This window comes from Adiantum capillus-veneris, chromosome 4 (genome assembly GCF_014529385.1).
Source record: "Adiantum capillus-veneris isolate H3 chromosome 4, ASM1452938v2, whole genome shotgun sequence".
NCBI classification, from domain to species: Eukaryota; Viridiplantae; Streptophyta; class Polypodiopsida; order Polypodiales; family Pteridaceae; genus Adiantum; species Adiantum capillus-veneris.
Genome location: NC_140934.1, coordinates 113407291 through 113428432, shown reverse-complemented (window position 1 = coordinate 113428432; position 21142 = coordinate 113407291). Strand labels below are relative to the sequence as shown.

Genomic DNA, 21142 nt, shown 5'->3' with positions numbered 1-21142 from the left:
CACCCCAACACTGAGTCTAGAGAACTCTAGGACCTGTGTGTGTAACCACCCAAACACTGAGTCGAGAGTCCACTCAGTCTCGTCCCTTACGCAGAGGGGAAACGAGAAGCCGACCGCTGAGTCCAAGGCCTCTATGCCCCTAGATGCAAGGAATAGAACATGGACCCTGAAGCAGGCTGCCTCATGGTCTGTTGATAGGTCGCTGATAAAACGAGTGAAGTCGTAGTCGAAGAAGTCCCATTGGCGCCGCAAGTGGATCCTTGTCAGACCACGAGGGATAGCTGCAAAAGGATACGTCTGTAACTGTAGAGGGGGTCGCAAGAAAGGATGTCCCTCTCTGGCCAAGCCACTCGTGGCAAAGGCGCTGCCAAGAGATCTCCTAGCAGCCAGAGATGGCCCTGCCCCCTGGGTCGACTCTGGAATTGGAGCGGGAGGGGGGGGAGTAGGAGCAAGGGGAAGAGGTGGAGAAGAAGGGCGGGGGGGAGCGGCAAGGGTAGAGGGGCAGGGGCAGAGGCGACGGGAGCAGGAGGCGGGGGGGAGGATGATGAGAAGGGGGAACTCTGGGGGGGGGAGGGGTTGTCGAGGGTGAAGCTGAGGTGGGGCTGGAGCACGGACCTCAACCTGCTCAAGAGGACCGTAACGGTTCCTCGTGGGAGCCCACTGCTACTGGGCAAGCGCCTGAGGATCACTCTGAGTGCGAGGCTGTCCTCGCTGTGGCCCCTGGCGTCGTCGACCAGAGACCTGCTGCCATCCCTCCTCCGTTGGAGCCTCAGGCTCAGAGGGTTGCTCTGCATGTGTGCGCTATGTCTCTGTCGGGGGCTGCTGGATAGCCCTTACAGGCTGGGGCTGAGTCTCCGTGGAAAGGCCTTCGCAAGATGGCCCATTTGTCGACAAATGAAGCACTGGTTTGGGAGGCCTAAATACTCCACGCTCTGTCTAAACCAACCCCTACTCACCCGAGGCAGAAGAATGACCTTCGAGAGCGTGTGGGTGTCCCTAACCAGAACGCGAACTAAGGGAATGCCAGCCGCCTTGGCAGCTACCGAGGCTGCCGTACGAGGTGTCTCCAGGACAGTCCCAATCGTTGAGCCTATCATGGACAAAAGTGGTAGGTACTCCCTCCGCAAACCAGGAAAGCAGACAGAGATGGGGATGTCTGCCTCCTCTACCAGAACATCTGGAGCAGGATCAAAACCATGTCTCCACTGTCGAAAGTGGACTCGAGCTGCTCGGATGGTCAATGGACTCATGGCGATGACCTTGGACGCCATCTCGGAGGTCTCAAACTCGATCTAATAGTAGCCTTGTCCGAGTATCTGTACGTCCAAGATCTTGTCCACCTCTACGAGAAGGCGGGCCTGGAGAAGGTCATGCAGCTCTCCTCTATTGGGTCGGGTGCCGAGAATCTTGTAGATGACAGAAGTCGCCTGCAAGCGCTCTACCTTTGCGGCTAGGCTCGCTTGCTCTGTCGGTGAAAGAGCAAGTCGAATGGTGGGCTCAGCGGGGTCGGGCGAGGGGGCTTCGTATGAGTCCCTTTGTGGTGGAGCTGGAGCCTCCATCTGTGTCTGCTGCTGTGGCGGAGAAGAAACGGAGAAGAGTCGGAAAGAGTAGTTCCTGTGCAACAAACCCTGACGAGCACTGCCTAGAAATCCAGCACTGTCTGAGCCAGTCGAAAGAACACCTTCGGGGAGAGAAAGGTTGTAAGCGAAATGAGCGGCGGGGGGGGGGGCGGGGCTGGAAAAAAAAAACAGCGGGAGAGGGCAGCTGGCGGGGGCAGTGCTGGCTGAGAACTGCTGCTACGAGCAGCGCGCGGGTGCAACAGCCCACGCGTAGCAGGGGAGGGGGCGTGAAGGCAACACCGAAAAAGGGGGGGGGGGTGGGGGTGGGGCGGGGGGGGGGGGGGCGCGAAGGCAGCAGGCAAAGGGGGGGCACGTAGGCAGCAGCGAGCCTCGTCAGCGGAATCTGTCGATCAATGGAAGAGCTTAAAGAGGCAGTTAAAACTACAGAGTTAGCCCGTGATACTGCAGTCCGTGGTATTCAATTCTTCCATCATGGATGGCTGAATTTCGCCTTCTTCGAGCCGCCCACTTTTTGCTTGTAGATTTCAGATGATGGAATTTTGGATGACCACTTTCTCCTCGAGTGAATGCCATCTCTTTCTTCGGTCCATGTGTGAAGAATAGTGCTCCTCTCCTTTTTCCACTCTTCCACTTCGTTTCTCCATTCTCTCATTTTCTTCTCTATTGCCGACATTTTCTTCCCTGTCTGCATGAAAGAGGCTTTGTGGGCGGCTGAGGATGGATACGTCCTCTTACACGTGGTGAAGCCGTTGGCACTTCTCCGATGCTTCCCATGAGAGAGAGAGAGAGAGAGAGAGAGAGAGAGAGAGAGAGAGAGAGAGAGAGAGAGAGATGGACTTTAAAACAACAATATAATACAAGAAACCCTGAAAAACAGCAAGGAGCGCTTGTGAATCGTTAAAAAACAGAGAAACACAGTTTTGAATCCCAAAAAAACAGTGAAAACCAGTGGCAAAACCCTTAAAAACAACATGAAACGGTGACAAACCCCTAAAAACAGCAAAAAAACAGTTTCGAAACCCTAAAAGCAGCAAAGAAGAATCGACTAAAACCTATAAACTGTGAGAGACCCATGAGAGAAAGAGAAAACAGTGAGAGACCCTTGTGTGTGTGTGTGTGTGAGAGAGAGAGAGAGAGAGAGAGTCTTTTGAGAATTTTGTTACTTTTGAGACTCAGATGCAAGAAGTGTATGGAGCAGCTGGCTACTTCTCTGATAGCAAGTGTTCAAATAAGAGAAAGCGCTTGTAAGTGGTTAGAGCTTCATGGTTGGTTCAAATCTCTTCAAGAAGAAAGTCCTCCTTTTAGTTCAAAAATTGCAAGTAGGGAAACAAGGGGGTGTCTGAATTTGATGTTTTAGGGAAGAGATAGTTTACGGGGAAAGATATATTCTTTCCTCAGCTAACAACACTTTTCCTTGAATGGAGTAACTTGTTTTGCGTGTTGTTTTTCTGTCTATGTTCCTTCATTTGGAGCATATCAAGCTGAAAAACTCTTAAATTGTTATATGCTGAGAGTCACGTCGATAGCATGCTTGATGAGTTTGATGCTTCCCTTCCTACATCAAGAAGAGGCAGGTTTTATTTGCTATGGAGTAACGTATTTTTTGTGTTGTTTTCCTGTCCATGTTCCTTGATATGATGCAGTTCCCATATCAAGCTGAAAAAGTCTTAAATTGTTATATGCTGAGAGCCACTTCCATAGCATGCTTGATGACTTTTGTCCTTCCCTTCCTACATCAAGAAGATGACAGTTTTTATTTGCAGATGTAATGTTTGGTTCATCAAACATTCGTACGGGATGCCAAACAATGAATCTCTAGCAAGTTCAACCCCTCAGACCAGGACTTTCAGAAGCCAATTAAAAAGCAAAAATGTTTGGTGGTAACTTACACTCACAGTGTTGTATTCTTTGCCTCATTCAGTGTCTGCTGTATTCGCTTGAATTGTAGTTTGTATGGTTCGTAGGGTTAAGGGTTTTTGCCTGTAGGCGAAAGACACAAATGACTTACATATTTTGCCGGGCATAGGGATACTCTCTAGAAAGATGATCCATGCCAAATACCCGGGCTCCGAGTTAGAATAACAATCCATCTAGCTGCTCATTCTCTCTCTCTCTCTCTCTCTCTCTCTCTCTCTCTCTCTCTCTCTCTCTCAGGCCTCGTGGCGCTCCCCCATGCAATCAGAGCTGCCTTGAAGTCTCTCAACTTGTCCCTTGAGTGTATGGATCAGCTCTAGCAGGATGTCACATACAGTCTTCGCTGTTGGGACAGGTCGAGCCTCGAAGATGCAAAAACATCGAGCTCTCCAGATGAACTAAAGTGTCTGGCTGCAAATGATCTCCCAACAACTCTCTATCCTTGCTCCACTCCCAAGGTACAAGCTCGATGGCGGGTTGGATGTAGGCCAACCCTCTAGTATCACAATCATCCTGTTGGCTGAAGCCATCTCAAAACTAAGTGTTGGGCCCTTGAGGGTGGACTAAGCTGCAGCACCTCAAGTGTTCCTGGCTAGTTGTCAAAAGTGTAGGCATCAGTTGAAGAATCTGAAGCCAAACCTATTGTGCCATGGGGCAGTCCCATAGACAATGGTGTTGCGTCTCAAGTGGATAGTCACAGGCGGTACATACAGCAGATGGACCACTGTGCACCAACCAACTCCCAAGTGCAGTAGCTCGATGGGAAACTAGCCATTGAAACATAGTGGCTCTTCTCGGTTGTCTGCTGTCCCACAAGAGCCCCCAAAAAGCGACCAAGAACTTGGTCGTGAGACCCTCCTCCTGCCAATGGTCCTTTCCAGCAGGACAAGCCTCTCTCCGCGCTCTCAGATTGTGACGTCCCCGCCGTGTTGTGTGCCAACAAAAGGGGGTCCCCTGGTGATTGGCTGGAGTAAAAGGATCCCGCCAAAACCACTCCCTCGGGTCCACTGCACTTGCACTGAAGGGAGGCTCTCTCAAGCCCATAACCGTCAGTGTCCTCACTCGAGCTGAGGCTCAGGGTCTATCACACAAGTCCTCCCATTGATAGCGACAACTCGGACCCGTTGAAAGGAACACCCGACCACCTCTGATTCCTCAGTAGAGATTCTGTGCAGGCGGCGCTCTCTCTGAACCTCAAAGAACAAGAAAAAATATGTGTTTGAGCAAGCCCTAATCGTAATGAGGACCTCCAATCAAGTACTTGACACATGCTCTGCACCCCAAGTCATGTCTCGCAGCTGAAGGTTCTGAATCTCCTCACTTAGTGTTGTAATCTGTAGTCAGTCCCGAAAGGTGAGGGTTGGACCCTCTACCAAGGGACCCCAGGAGACATGAGGTCGGCTACCAACCATGTGACCTTGCTGTGTGTTGACCAAGGGGTTCCATGTAAGTGACTCTCAAGCGCTCCTCAATGCATATGGGCTGGTGTTGCTCAAGGCTACTCCGCAGCCGCTCACAAGACCGAAGCAGGCTCAAAGAAAAACAGTCCTCCCATCTCCTACTCAGGCCCATTTTGTGCATCTCTATGAAATTCCAATGAGTAGAGGGGCTCCATGGGCCGCTTGGGCACAAATCCGATGAAGCAACAACTCCCTCCAGGGCTCCTCCTCTGGAGGATGACCTCTGACAATGAGCTTCCCAAGGAGGGTTCTATTTTGTTGTGCTAGGTCAATGATCCCCAACCCTCCCTGAGAGCAAGGTAAAGTAATGACTTGCCAAGAAACTTTGGCCTGAGAAAACTGTGTCTCGCCCTGACCCCAAAACTTTCCTGATCAAACTCTTGAACTGGATGATGCAAGAATTCGAGAAAATCCACCAAGATGTGATGTACCATTTAGTAGCCAAAAGCACTTGGTTGGCCACTACAGTCTTGCCACCAAGTTAAAGCTATGTCGAACTCCAATGGAACAGTTTACTCTTGATGGATAGGAGAGGAGGAGCAATGTGCTTCTCTGGTGACATTTTCAAACCAACCTGACAACCCAAGTATCGAATTGGTGTCCCTGGGGGGATCCACCAAAAGCCCTCTCCAAGTGACCAATCGAACGTTCGGGCACGACCAACCCTTGTCTTTCACCAGTTAATCAATGCTTCCGGCACACAACAGGACACCTCAAGAGAGTGCTCACTCCTAGATGCAAATTGGCATCTCGGCCCTCCAAAAACATGCCTGAGTCATCAGCAAACTCAGCGTCCAGAAGCTCATCTCCTCAATAGGTAGCTGTAGTCCACGCAAACCAACCTCTTGTGAAGTCAAAAATCTACTCATCACCTCATCATAGAAAAGGAACAAGAAGGGGGTCGTACTGATCGTGTGAGCATGAAACGCTTCCCTCTTCCCCTTGCTAGCAACACCTGACTATGCGCACACCTCTAGAGAGTTGACACTTCTTTAATCGATGCATTTGAAAAGCCCATCCAACGCATAGTACCCTCAAGGAAGCCCCAATCAACTTTGTGTTATAAGCCTTCTCAAATTCGAGAAGGAGCACCACAAGATCCTCTCCTCGGAGACGAACGAGAGCAGTCACCTCCCAAAAGGTGAAAATGTTGTCAAGGATGCTACGCTCCTTGACGAAACCCGTTTGTGTCTTATGTATGATGCTCTGAAGTAGCGGCTAGATTCTTAAACTCAAAGCCTTTGCTAGAGTTTTGTAGGCTGAGTTGAGAATGGTGATTGCACCTGCACTACTGAATCTCCCCTCCTCGATGATAAGATAAATGAAACCCTTACTCAAACTATCTGGCATCTTCTTAGTGTGTTGAATGTGTTGGTATGCACTGCATACATCTCGACCAAGTCAAACCATCCTCTTCTGAGCAGCTACGGCGGGGGAGTGTCCTGAGAGCCTCCTGAAGCTCCTCTGGCTGGAGTGGGCTCTCAAGCCTCTGGCGCATCTCCTTAGTGACTAAGCAAGGCATCTGAGCCTACACCTGCTCTCTGCATGCATCCCGGCGCTCTGTCTGTGGCTCGATTTGAAAGCAACTCATGGTAAAAGTCAGTAGCTGCTATACGCATGTCATCGGGCTTTGTGGCAACAGATCCATCTGGTCTTCTCAATTGGCAAACTTGGTATGTGCATGACAAGGATTGACCATCTCAAAAAACTCACCAGCAACTCTGTCTACCACTTGAGTCCAATGAGATGCTTAGCGATGGAAGGCAAACTCGTGGCGTGGCTCCTCAATGGTAATCAGCTCTTCCCGAGCCTGTTTCATCTCCTCCTCCATTCAAGGACTACCTGGGTGACACTTTTGCATCCATTGTAAAGAAGCAATGCCCGCCGGCCGGAGCCGCTTTCTCCTCCTCTCGAGCCGTAGCCAAGTGGGCTGCCAACTTTTGGAGGAAGAAACGACTAAACTCCAAAAGGCCAGAGGCCGCTCTAGCAGCAGGGTCGCCCGATGCATCCAAACTCGTTATCCAAAGCCCCAGAACTTGCTTTCTGAACTCTATATCTAGCAAAATCCTCTCTAGGATGCGTAGCATGAGACTGCCACTCTATTGTTTACCCGACAAAGTAAGAATCACTGGCACATGATCTGAAAGAGTAGTCCCTGCCAAAATGCATATTGAGTTGCCCATGCCACAGATGTGGTCACTAGCGTAAAAATTATCTATCTTGGATGGATAGTTCACCCCTCCTACTCTGCGGTCGGGACCGAGAGAAAGAGAGGCTCTGTGAAGGCCGCACAGAGCCTGCATGCTACTATACATCCGAAATTTTCAAAGTCATACATAAGCGCTCCCAAGCAGCCAACTCAGCTCCATCTACAGTTGTAGCAGGGCTACATTGTCACTGGCATAGGACAAGCAATTAGTTGCAGCTGGGCTGGAGTTCATACTGGACGGACTCTCGCGTGGGCAGTGACACGTGGCAAGTGATACAGATGGTGGTCTAGTGGACACTGGCCAGATCACCACCACCTCAGTTTGGAGATAAGCTTAGCTGGATTGGGATATCTGTTAGTCATGAGTCTAGCATCTTGAGTTCATGCACAACACGTCTGCACCATCTCTGCACAGTTGAGCCTCGACACCCCCATTGTACCCGTAAGTTCTGGGCTGGAGCTGAGTGTGCTGCCATGCAAGAGTCTGTATTGGTTTCTTTGAGTTAGGAAATGTTCATGCTGTTTAGGTTCCACTGCTGAGTCTTTGTGTTGTTACTCTGTTATTTATTGTCTTCTATGTTTTCATTCTGTGGAGTGAGATCTCACGCACATTGCACTGAGGAGCACCCACTGTAGAGAGCACGACACATTATCTCCGCTACAACAGTAGTAGCATAGTTGTTCCCAATTCTATCCGAAGGGTCCTCAAGCATGTTGAAATCCCCCCGATGCACTACTGCTTTGCATGAGACAAAGACTCCACAATATGTGATCAAAACTTAGCCCATGGACTTGCATAGTTGGGTGCATAAATATTCAAGAACCCCACAAGGCTATCTTTAATCTACATGGTGACCCAATGGGCCCTGCGCATAAATATTCAAAAAGCCCACAAGGCTACCTTGAACCTGCATAGTGACCCACTTGAGCCTGCCTGGCACAATAATACCTTTGCCCACAATGGTCTTCTACCATGTATACATACACCTCCCTGAATGCCTCTTCGGCCGTGGCCAAAAAGCAGCTGACCAAAAGTCTCATAGCGGCCACGCAAGATTTTTCCACAACATCGAATACGGCTCTCACAAAGGTGATACTCGTGAAGCATAAGTATATCTATCATGCCTCCCATAAGGCATCCCTGAAGCTCGTCTCAATCGATCCCTCTAGCATATAAACTCGGGTCCACCAAGCCCTTGCACATTCCATGAGACAATCCTCATGCGGTGAGAGAGAGAAAACCGATGTTGCCGCAACATCCAACCTCGCAATCTTCGAGGCCGGCCTGGATGGGGAGTAGTCTGATCCGAGCGACCCCGAGATAGGCGGGCTTGAATTGTTTGTCTAACCCATGCCCAAGATGAGCTTGCAGTCCATAGAGCTACATCCTCTGTCCATGTATCCTCATGTACATATACAAAGCACTCTAGATGTGTGAAAAAAAGTATACAACAATGTGTCTACAACTTGCTCCATCAGGAGAAATCACAAAAAACTTGACTAGTGGCCATAGAGTCTATTAAGTCTGTCACTCCCAAGTCCCCCATGTGGTGAGAGAACTCAAGAGCCTAGACATGGAGCCAATCCAACACTGTATACATAGTCCATTTTGTGCGATCCCTGCTACATGTAAGGTCCCCAACCTAGAGATTGGGATGACTTGATAGTTGGCCTTCCTTTACTCTCAAGTTCCATCGATGACACCTTACTCCATTTCAAAGAAGCAAAGATACGAGCTATAGAAGAGAGGAAGTCCTCTATCCTTCGCGGTCGTGGATGTAAGGATCATACACCGCAAGCTAGGTTGATAAATCAAAGGTTATAATGGGAGCTAGATGCTATATTGCAAAAATAAAATCTCATTGGCACACTTAGGATCTATAAACGTCGCCTTTTTTCCCACATTAGAGAACGTGTCCCCATACCACAATGGCAACGTCAAAATGTGGGTAAAGACACTCCAAGGCATCCACATTAGCTTCGTGCTACGCCGTTGCCAATCGTTGCTCCTCGTTGACTGCGAGATGCAGGTGGTGCTAACTACAACTTATTCTTAGCTAACTGCGGTATTTCCTCGCTAACCACGAGCCACATCTGGCAAGAGCATTCCCTATCAATATAACTTCCTTGTCTAGGGATAACTTTCATGATGATCAAACAAGTTTACCCTAGATCAATGAATTTTTTTTGCCAAAATATTCTTGTAACTTAATTTATGAAAAAATCAAGCTTGTCTCGTGTGATGATAATCACATTCTTGGAGAATTTAGGAAATCCTAGGCTTCTCATACGAAGGTCAACTTCTTTTTTTTCCGAGAAAAAGATCCTTCCATTAGTTAATGGAACTGCCCATAGGGCTACAACCACCTCTGCGAGAGAGGGCTAAAACAAGCATGATGGGGAGACTCTCCCAATGAAAGAACATCAAATGTACAAAGAGGCTAAATCAAGAGATGGGAGGAGGGAAAAGCCACACAGGTGGTCGGTAGTGCCATCTGAGTACACCCTGGACCATGGTGTAAAAAGGCCCAGGACGCCAGAGTCGAAGGAACGCCTCTCTGCGCTCCCGCATGCGGTCGGAGCTGCCTTGAAGTCTCTCGAGCTGTCCTTTGAGAGTGTGGATCAGCTCTAGCCAAAGATCGCGACCAGTCTCTACTGGTGGCACAGGGCGAGCCTCAAAGATGCGGAAGCAACGGGCCCGCTAGATGAACCCGAGTGTCAGGCCACTGATGAGCTCCCAACACTCCTCTCTCTCACTGCACCACTCCTGTGGAGTAAGCTCTGTGGCAGGCTGGAGTATAGGTCGCCCCTCCTGCATCACTATCATCCTGCTGGTGGAAGTAGCTCAAACTGAAGTGCCGGGCCCGTGAGGGTGGACCAAGCAACTGCTCCCCAAGTGTACTATCGAGCCGTGGAAAGAGCAGGCATCAGCCGAAGAACACGAAGCCACATCTACTGTGCCAAAGGACAGTCCCAAAGACAGTGACGCTGACTCTCCACAAGATGGTCACAAGCTGCACATGCGGCGGAGAGACCACTATGCACTAGCCAGCTCCCAACTGCTGTAGCTCTGTGTGCAACCAGCCACTGAAACAAGGTGACTCGCCTCGGCTGTCTAGAGCCCCACAACCTCTCCCAAAAGGCTGCCAAGAACTCAGCTGTGAGACCCTCCTCCTGCCAATGAGGTGCTGCAGCGGGGCGAGCTTGTCTCTGTGTTGTCAGTATGTGCCGTCCCAGTCGAACAGTGTATTGAAAGAAAGGGACACCTGGGTGGTCTGCAAAAGAGAAAGGGTCCCTCTAGAGCCACTCTCCAGGATCTCACTATACTCGTGCCAGTGGACAACACTCCCAAGCCCAGAGTCCCCAGTCCAGTCTCAAGAGCTGCTGGGTCAGGATCGATGACACAAGTTCTCCCATCATACAGATGCCCATCACTCAGATCCTCTGAAAATAGCACTCTGCCACCTGCGGGGCCGCTGCTGCAACGCGCTGTAACTCGAAGAAAAGGTATGGAACAGTCTCTGAGCACGCCCGGATTGAGATGAGAACCTCCAATCGTGTGAAGGCTCCCATCCACCTGGGTGCAGTCGTGTGAAGGCTACCATCCACCTTGGTGCTATTGGCTCGAGAAGTGTGAGCCACTACCTGGAACTGCCTCTGAGATGTCGTGGCACATGCTCTGCACCCCTCTCATGCCCTATAGCTGGAAACCCTGCACCTTCTCTGACAAGCCTGAAAACTCTACCCAGTCACCTAAAGAGCGCGCTGGACCTGCTGCCATGGGACCCCAGGAAACATGAGGCCGACTACCAACCAAGTGGCCTCTCTCAGTGCTAACCATGGGGTTCCAAACAAGGGGCTGTCGTAGGCGCTCCTCCGTGCAAGTAGGCTGTCGCTGCTCCAGGCCTCGCCGTAAATGCTCCCAAGATCGAAGCAAACTCACAGCGAAGCGGTCCTCTAGTCTCCTGCTCAAATCAACTCTGCGCATCTCTGTAAAGATCCATCTGGTCGAAGGTCGCCAGGGACCTCCAGCCTGAGGCACCCTAGCACGAAGCCGCTGTAGCGAGAACTCCTTCTAGGGCTCCTCACCTGGAAGAAGTCCTCTGACGATGAACTTTCCAAGAAGGGCTCTGCTCTGCTGTGCTGGGTCAATGATCCCAAGCCCTTCCTGCGAACAAGGAAGAGTGATGACCTGCCAAGCCACTCTGGCACGGGCTATCTGAGTGTCACGTCCTGACCACAGGAAGTTATTGATCAGTCTCTCTATCTGGCTGATACAAGAACTCGAGAAGATCCAACAAGAAGTGATGTACACATAGTCGCCAACGACACGTGGTTGGCCACTACTACTCTACTAGCCAAAGAAAGTCGTGCTGAGCTCCAGTGTAACAACTTCCTCCTGATAGACAGGAGGAGGGGAGCAATCTGCTGCTCGGGAGACAAGTCCATACCAACCTGACAGCCCAAGTACCGAACTGCAGTCCTTGGGGGAATCCACCTGAAACCCTCACCTGGCATCCAATGGGGCACAAGAGCACTACCAACCGAGAAAGCGATTGTCTTTCTCCAGTTGATGAGTGCGCTAGATGCACAACAGAAGGTCTCAAGAGCCTGATCACACTTGTGAAGGTTGGCCTTCTGGCCATCCAAGTACAAGGCTGAGTCGTCAGCAAACTCAGCGTCGAGTAACTCATCTCCCCTAATAGGAAGTGCTAAGCCCCACAAACCAACCTGTTGCGACGCCAAAAACCTGCTCATCGCCTCAACATAGAACAGAAAGAGGAAGGGGGCAAGAGGGCAGCCCTATCTGACTGAACGTGTGAGCATGAAACGATCGCGTCTTCCTCCTGACAAAAGTACCTGACTGTGTGCTCGTTTGTACAAAGGTGACACCCCTCTTATCCAAGCATTTGAGAAGCCCATATTGCGTAGAGTGCCCTCCAAAAAGTCCTAGTCAACTCTGTCGTAGGCCTTCTCATAATCGAGAAGAAGAATCACCAGATCCTCACCACGGAGCCTTGCTAGGGCAGAAACCTCCCAAAAAGTAAAGATGTTGTCAAGGATGTTGTCTAGAAGTGGTTGGATCCTCAAACTCAGAGCCTTGGCAAGAATTTTGTAGGCTGAGTTGAGGATGGTGATGGGGCGCCACTGTCGAATCTCAACCAAGGAGCCACCCTCCTTGGGAATGAGGTAGATCAGACCCTCACTCAAGTTGTCAGGCATCTCTTCTGTGTGCAAGATGTACTGGAAAGAACTACAGATATCTGGGCCAAGCAAGTCTCAGTACTCCAAGAAAAAACTGGGAGTCAAGCCATCCTCACCTGGACAGCTACCACGGGGGAGTGCACTAAGAGCCGTGTGCAACTCCTCAAGCAGAAGTGGCAGCTCAAGCCTCTGGATGGCCTATCTGTCGACAAATGAAGCATTGGTTCGGGAGGACCGAATACTCCACGCTCTATCTAAACCAACCCCCACTCACCCGAGGCAGGAGGATGACGTTCGGGAGACTGTTAGTGTCTCTAACCGAAACGCGAACTGAGGGAATGCCGGCCGCCTTGGCAACTAGTGAGGCTGTCGTGTGAGGTGTCTCCAGGACAGTCCCAATCGCTGAGCCTATCCTGGACAAGAGTGGTAGCTACTCCCTCCACAAACCACGAAAGCAGACGGAGATGGGGATGTCTGCCTCCTCTACCAGAACATCTGAAGCAGGGTCAAAACCATGTCTCCACTGTCTAAAGTGGGCTTGAGCTGCTCGGATGGTCAATGGACTAATGGCGATGACCTTGGACGCCATCTTGGAGGTCTCGAACTCGATCTGGTAGTAGCCTCGTTCGAGGATCTGAACGTCCAAGATCTTGCCCACCTCTGCACAGCTCTCCTCTGCTGGGTCTGGTGGTGCCGAGAATCTTGCACATGACAGAAATCGCCTGCAGGCGCTCTACCTCTGTGGCTAGTCTCGCTTGCTCTGTCGGTGAAAGAGCAAGTCGAATGGTGGGCTCAGCGAGGTCGGGCGAGGGGGCTTCATTGGAGTCCCTCTGTGGTGGAGCTGGAGCCTCCATATGTGTCTGCTGCTGTGAACAAGAAACGAGGGGGGGAGGCTTCCGCTGGACCAAATACGCCAAAGTGATTGGCGAGGCTTGACAAGCTAAAAACTGGAAATGTCGGCGGGCGGGGAAAGGGAAAAAAGTTGCGGGCAGGAAGGAGGGCAGACAAAAGGATGGCGGTGGGACAGGGCAGCGGCGGGGTTGGCTGGGCGGGCCGGCTGAGCGGGCCGCGGAAAGGCTGACTGCGCGACGGGGTTGGAAGAGTAGGCAGGCTGAGCGGGCAGGGCGTAGGGCAGGGAGGGAGGCGACAGGTAAGGCGAGGCAGCGGGGAAGGGCGGCGGGCAAGGCTGGGCGAAGCGGGGGCGACCAGCATGAGGGTTGGGGGGGGGTGGGGGTGGGCAGCGATGGCGACGAGGGAAGGGGGGGAGGGAGCAGCTATGGCGAGGGGGGGTGCGGGTAAGCAGCAGCAACGAGCCGTGTTCCCCTCCCGTATGAAGGTCAACTTATGTATGAACAATGCAAAAATTGACAATTGACTTACCAAAATCGGAGCGGGTGCAGCAACAACCTGCGGTTGTACATGGTCACCAACAACCTCATTCTTTGGCGCCACAGGTTGAGGGTTCATTGCAGGATTAGGCACTATTGGAGCTTCACGTTCTCTTCGTTGGTGGGGCATCTCACTCGTACGAATATGAGTTTAGTGCTAGTTTTATGTATCCATTTATCTAGTAATATCTCCTACCGGCTACACAACCTTATGTAGAAAGGAAACCATGCTTCACCCTCTACATCCAAGTAATCGGGAAAAGGGTATTTAAGGAGGAATAATAATAACATGGAGGATGATTGAGGTAAAGTGGATTCTACTCCTTACTTATCAATGCATGCGCCCACAATGCACCCAAGTACATGCATGCTTAGCTAATCCTAGGTGTTCCTTTATATGCTTATTTTTCACATGGTTTAGCTTAAGTAGACAGAAAACTCAAGATTAACCCCATATTCTTTTGAGGATATAGACAACAAGGAGGTTTAACTCAATGGTTAGTTACCTTGCGTCGCTCTCTGGCCGGAACAGTTCTGGGATGGGTGACCTCCCAGGAAGTTGAGTCCTTGTAAACGGTTGTTTCTCGCGCGTAACCAACGGCGCCAACGAAGCCTTCATAACCTCGCTGCCAAGTATGCTAAGGACTATGTCTTGGTCGCTGGGTTGGAGGGAGTCGAAGACAGTTCTGTTGCTTTTGCTCTTTGTCCATTCAATGCTCACTCTCTACCTCTTTTTATAGGCTTCCGACGTACATTATTCTTGGCGCATGCTTTTTGGATCCTTGCCTCGCATATCACTGTTTTTGGCTCCAAGGCTCTCGCATCACTACTTTTCGCGTAGTCACGACTTCTGTTTCAATCTATGAGTTCACATCGACCTCTCTTTTGGGAGTCCTTTTCTCTCGGTTATCCGTCTCGGCCTCTAGAACCTTCTCTTTATTCCTTAAGATATAAAACATAGAATTAACATAACTTGTACGTAGAATGTCCGTTTTCTAATTATTAATACATATAAGAAATTCTCGAACATTTGAAGCTAGCTCGTTGCTGCTCCTGCGCACGCCCCTCCCCCCCCCGCCTGCTCCTGCTCCCCCTCGCCATAGCCCCCCTTCGCCTTCGCCCTCGTGCTGCCCCCTGCCTGCGCGTTGTCTGTCCGCGAGCGCTGCTTAGCTTGCACCCAGCCTGTGTGCAGCCCAGCCAGAGTGCAGCCCCGCGCGCTGCCCCCCTCTTGCTCGCTGCCCGCTGCCCTCGCCTCTCCAGCCCCTTATCCTCACCCCCCCCCCCCCCCCCCCCCCCCCCCCCCCCCCCCCCCCCCCCCCCCCCCCCCCCCTCTCCGAAGGCCTCGCTTGAATTGCCTGGCAGTGGATTCTCAATTGGATTCTTCTTGCCGAGCTCTCAAGCGTTAGCCTTCTCGTCCGCCCTTCTCCTTCAGAGCAGCAAACACTAATGGAGGCTCATGCTCCACCTCAGAGGGACTCCTCCGAAGCCCCCTCGCCCGACTCCGTTGAGCCCACCATTCGACTTGCTCTTTCACTGACAAAGCAAGCGATCCTAGCTGCAAAGGTAGAGCGTTTGCAGGCGACCTTGGTCATTTGCAAGATTCTCGGCACCCGACCCAGCAGAGGAGAGCTGTGTGACCTTCTCCAGGCCTGCCTTCTCGCAGAGGTGGGCAAGATCTTGGATGTCCAGATTCTCGGACGGGGGTACTACCAGATCGAGTTCGAGACCTCCGAGATGGCTTCCAAGGTCATAGCTATGAGTCCACTGGCCATCCGAGCATCACGCGCCCACTTTCGACAGTGGCGACATGGTTTTGACCCAACTTCGGATGTGCTAGTAGAGGAGGCAGACATCCCCATCTCAGTCTTCTTTCCGGGTTTACGGAGGGAGTACCTACCACATCTCTCCAGGATTGGCTCCGCCATCGGGATTGTCCTGGAGACACCTCGTACGGCAGCATCAGTAGCTGCCAAGGCGGTTGGCATCCCCTCAGTTCGAGTGGCCCTCAGGTGCCTACTCAGCAGCAGTGGGTTCCCACGGGGAACCGCTTTGGTCCTCTTGAGCAGGAGGAGCCCCCTACGCCAACCTCCACCTCCGCTTCACCCTCGCCAGCCGCCCCCCTTTAGAGTTCCCCTCCTCCTCCTCATCCTCCCCCCCGCCCTCTGTTCCCGTCCACTCCCCCCCACCTCGCCCCTCTACCTCTTTCGCCCCACCCCGCTTTTCCTCCCCTCAGCTCCCCCCAGCTCCTTCTCCCCCCCTCCTGCTCCAGTTGCACAGTCCACTCAGGAGACTGGTCCCTCGCCGGCGGCTAGGAGATCTCTTGGCAGCGCCTTTGCCACGAGTCGCCTAGCGAGAGAGGGTCAGCCCTTCTTGCGGCCCCCTCTGCAGATTCAGACTTCTTCCCTTGCAGCTATCGCTCGTGGTCTGAGAAGCATTGACCTCCGACGCCGCTGGGATTTCTTCGACTACGGGTTTACTCGCTTTCTCGGTGATTCCGCAGCAGACCATGAGGCAGCCTGCTTCAGGGTCCATGCTTTGTTCCTCGCCACTAGGGGGACAGAGGCCTTGGACTCAGCAGTTGCTTTCTCCTTCCCCCTCTGTGGTAGGACTGAGACAGAGTGGTCCCTCGACTCAGTGGTGGGATGGTTGCATACACAAGTTCTCGAGTTCTCTGTAGCCTGCTACAGTGTCACTTCACAGGACAGGCAGTTGGACAGTTAGCTACAGTTGGTCTGGTTCACACTGGACGGACCCTTTGGCTGGGAGTGACACGTGGCAGGGTACCTACGGTGGTCTAGTGGACGTTGTGGCCAGGTCACCACCACCACTCAGTTTGGAGATAGACTTAGCTGGCTGGACATTTATGGGCCGTTGGTGGCTCCTATGGTTGTTCATATCAGTAGTCGTTTTGGGATAGTTCCATCTTATCTTGCACGTAGTCGTCTAGAGAGTCTTACACAGAGCACTGCTTCACCATCCCTGCACATCTGAGCCTCGACACCCATTTGTACCTGTGAGTCTTGGGCTGGAGCGGAGTGTGCTGCCACGCCAGAGTCTGTACAAGGTTCTTGGAGCTAGTCGAGTCCACATGTTCTGGTCCACTGTTGTGTCTCTGTTGTTATCCATTGTTTCTGTGTTGTTATCCGTTGTTTCTGTGTTTCGTTCTGTTTGAGAGAGGTTTCATTTGTTTGAGTGAGATTGTCACGCACATTGCACTGGGGACACCCACACTGTAGAGAGCACGACACATTATCCGCGCTACAGGTGCTCTCATTTTGGCGATCACGGTGGGACCTCAACTGAAGTCTCACTCTGTTGAGTAGCTGGGTTCTTCGCTTCGCCTGTGCAGTCTAAGTCTCTCGCCTTGCTGGTCTGGTCCCCTCTCTCCCTGGTCCAGCTTGCCCTCGTCTCTGGTCTAGACCCCCTCGACCCTGGTCTAGCTGGTCTAGTCACTTGTCTGGTCTAGACCCTGGTCTAGTCCTACTCGTCCATGGTCCAGCTGGTCTAGACACTCGTCTGGTCTAGTATGATCTAGTAGAGTCTAGACCAGTCTTCAGCCAGTACAAGGTTTCTTGCCCAAAGCTTGGTTGGTTTGGAGGTCACTGTATGACACATACAAGGAAGTCAGTTGAGCGTCAAAGCCCACTACTGAGCCCTCTGAAGTACTATCACAGAAGACGACCTTTGACACCTTGTAGAAATCCTTCAACCTCATCACCTATACCTCCACATATCACATCACCCATTCCTTCATCAGGTTCCCCATCTTCGCGATCACCTTCTCCGGAAAAGCTCTCTCCTATTCTTCTACAACAAGCTACTGTGCAACAGACTCAGCAAGGAATCATGGAGCCACTACCTAGTGTTTTGGCCAAGGTGAACATCAAGTTCCCTACATTCAAAGGGTTGTCTTCAGAAGATGCTGACGACCATACAAGAAGATTTGTATCTCTCTGTAGGGGAGGTGGGCTGAATAGAGAAGATGCTTACTTGGTACTATTTCCATCCACCCTGGATGGCCTAGCATATAAATGGTACAGCCAATTTGCAGAGAACCATTTTGCAACTTGGGCAGCCTTAAGACAACAGTTCTGTGCAGCTTTCAGGCTAGGTGACTACCAGGAGAAGGTGTTGGATGAGTTGGCCAACATGGTGCTCAAACCTGAGGAGACTTTTGCGGAGCTTATGACGAAAACTAAGTCGCTGGTGGCCAAGCTTCCCCAACAACCCGGTGAATTCATGGTTAAAAAGTGGGTGGAGAAGGCGCTTCCCAAAACTTCTCAGCAAAAACTCCGAGAGAGTCTCCGACCCGACGCCACTCTCGATGAGTTCATCGCAGCTGCTACTAGAATAGAGGGAGCTAGGAAGCTCTTCAACAACTCTCTTCAAATAGATACTTCCTCTGTGTTCTCGGAAGGTAGTCCTACTGATCCTTTAACTTCTTTACGTAGGGAACTGGAATCCCTAGAGCTACAACGAGCTCTTCAAGAGGAGAGGTCCTTCTCTCTTAGACAAGAGAAGCCTACACATAATGAGGCATTGGAACAGATTAAGCGCGAGTTAGAAGAGCTCAAGTGTCAGCAAGAGACTAAGGCTATGGTTTGGTGTAGCTCATGCCGCTCTCCAGGGCACCCACCACAGGAATGCCCCCTTCGGTTTTACTGCCACTTCTGTGAAAAAGCTGGACATGAGGATAAGGATTGTTACTACCTCAAGGGATTGCGTCAAATACAAAAAAATCTTGGTCCTTCTCTCCAACAAGGGTTAGCACCTGCATCCAACATGGTCTCATCCTACGGCCATCAAAAACAGTTGCCTCCTCTGCTGACAACACCCCCTATGCAGCAAGGTATGCACAACAACTTTGCACCCCACAGTTTTTACCATGCCAGTACTCCCGCAGTTCCCCAAAGTTTCTACACCTCAGCCTCAAATTCCATGCAGCAACCACCTCGTCCCTCGTTTCGTCCTTCCAATCGGCCCATACTCTGCTACAGATGCGGAGAATATGGGCATTATCAGAGCAAGTGTCCTTTACCCGAGGGGTCCCCTCCTTGTCGTCATTGCCCTGATTCGAAGGATCACTACAGTAAAGATTGTCCCAAGCAAAGGGCATCCACGTCTTCAGGCTCGACTCAGAACCAGCCCGAATTCACCTTTCCGAAGATAAATTTGATTACTGTGAACACCGTGCCTCAACCTTCACCTGCTACTCATGTGGTTAAGCCTCTGCAAGTGGAGGAGCCTGCTGGTGTCCTTACTCGGGCACAAAGAGCAGCTCTTGGTCTCAGTCTACCCACAGGTCCACCTCGCCAGTCTCCACTTCCTCACTCTGGTCTACCTGACCCAAAGGACAAGTCCTTCCCAATTGCTCAGAGCAAACCAACTTCCTTGTTATCTGACATTGATGGAGCCTTCTTAGAAGCAGTGGCTGATTTGGAACAGATTAAGGTCACAAAAGGAGCCCAGTTCGAAGGCGCCAAGCCCACAGCAGAAGCCATCTTGAAAAATACTTTTCAGCAGGTGTCACTATACGACATGCTAAGGCTTGATGCAACACTTAGAAGTGACACCTTGTTAGTCATTCAGTCTCTCTACTCGGGGGCTGGGCCTAGTGGCGGGCACCTCCCTGTACAGCCCTCAGAGTCCTATTTGATTTCCTATCCATCTGCTCCTCTCACCGATTATAAAAGTCCTCGCCTCACTGTATCTATTCTTGGGCACCAGCTATCCGGCGTCATCGTCGATGGAGGATCTGGAATCAATTTGATGCCCGAATTCACTATGATGGCCTTAGGTCTAAAGCCTACCCGACCTGCTCCTTTCACTGTTACATTGGCTGATCAGAGAACAGTCTACCCAGTGGGCATAGTCGACAAGGTGCCTCTGAAGGTACAAGATTTCACTTTTAACTTGGATTTTGTGGTAGTTAATCTTCCCCTAGTAGAGGGAGGTTATCCCTTGCTGATTGGTAGGCCATGGCTGCGACATACGAAAGCACTTCACGACTGGGGAACCGACGCCATGTGGATACATACTCCTGGCTCTCCAATGCAACAAATTCGTCTCGAAGGAGGTATGGATCCGGTCGTTCAGCATAGCTCTTTGTCAGTAGAGTCCAACCCTGACTTGGACCAGCTGGTCCCTCCCGATGGGTCCGATGAAGACTTACTGCAGTGGTTAGAGGCCACCTCTTCGATGCCATGCTATGTAGTCTCTCTTCAACCTTTGCCAACAGATTCACCCTATCCCCCTGATCCTACATCTGAAGCTACACCTGAGACCAAGAATCCCAGTCAGCCAAGTGAGTCAGAACCAAGTGGACCGGTCTCTCCAAGTGGACCGGTCTCTGGTGCCCATCCTTCAGAGGGTCCCTTGATGGAAACCGTCGGCCTGGGTGAGCCTATAACCCACCATAGAAGGGGAAAAAAGTCTCCCTTGCAAGAGTTGGCCAACACCCCAGCTCCCTCCTTAGCCTCTACTCCATCTGACTCTCCACCCATGCCGGAGCACTTTGAGGTATCTGAGGATTTACCGTTTGCAGAGCTTCCATCAGGTTGGTTGCAGGAAGAGTATGCTGATTTCAACATTGATCAGACGCCAGCTCATAATGTCCAAAGGCTAACAGAGGCGGCACAATCTTCTCCACCTGACGCAGCCTCGACCACTGCACCGCCTGACCCAGTCAGAGAGGTCAACCTAGGAGGCCCTGACAGCCATCAGCCCATCTTATTAGCCACTTGGTTATGGGATCACCCCGCTCTACTCGACCTGGTAATCTCCTTCGTGCGCTCTTTCAAAGATGTGTTTGCCTGGTCTTACCACGATTTAGAAGGAATCCCAGCAGAGCTAGGAGTCCACACAATTCCTCTGGTTGAGGGGGCTAAGCCGGTCAGAGGACGTGCTTACAAATTGAATCCCAAGTATGCAGAAGCAATCAAAATCGAGTTGGAAAAGATGCAAGAAGCAGGTATTATTGTACCAGTAGAGCACTCAGAATGGTTGTCTCCTATGGTTATTGCCCCAAAGAAGCAGTCCAACAAAATTCGAGTTTGTGTCGACTATCGGGCTCTGAATAAGGTCACAATCCCGGATGGATTTCCGACACCTTTTACTGAGAGAGTCCTCGAAGATGTCGCTGGCCATGTACTGTATAGTTTTATGGACGGGTTCAGCGGCTACAATCAGTTAGGAATACATCCTGACGACCAAATCAAAACAGCTTTTGTGACTCCCTGGGGTATTTTCATCTACACTAGGATGTCTTTTGGGCTTAAAAATGCACAACCTTCTTTCAATCGCATAGTATATCTCATCTTTTGTCCTCTGCTTACTGATCACCTTCGCATATTCATGGATGACTTTTCCACCTTCTCGGGTGCTCAA

General features: G+C 51.2%; 1 protein-coding gene across 1 annotated transcript in view; it reads left to right on the top strand.

Moving 5' to 3' along the window:
• Positions 1–21142, top strand: part of LOC147459827 (aminopeptidase P1-like) — a 213488-nt gene that overhangs the window by 111140 nt on the left and 81206 nt on the right. Inside the window, exon 8 of the mRNA XM_086511028.1 lies at positions 2757–2824. Coding sequence (XP_086367154.1) covers positions 2757–2824 — 68 coding nt within the window. The remainder of the gene's footprint in view (positions 1–2756; positions 2825–21142) is intronic.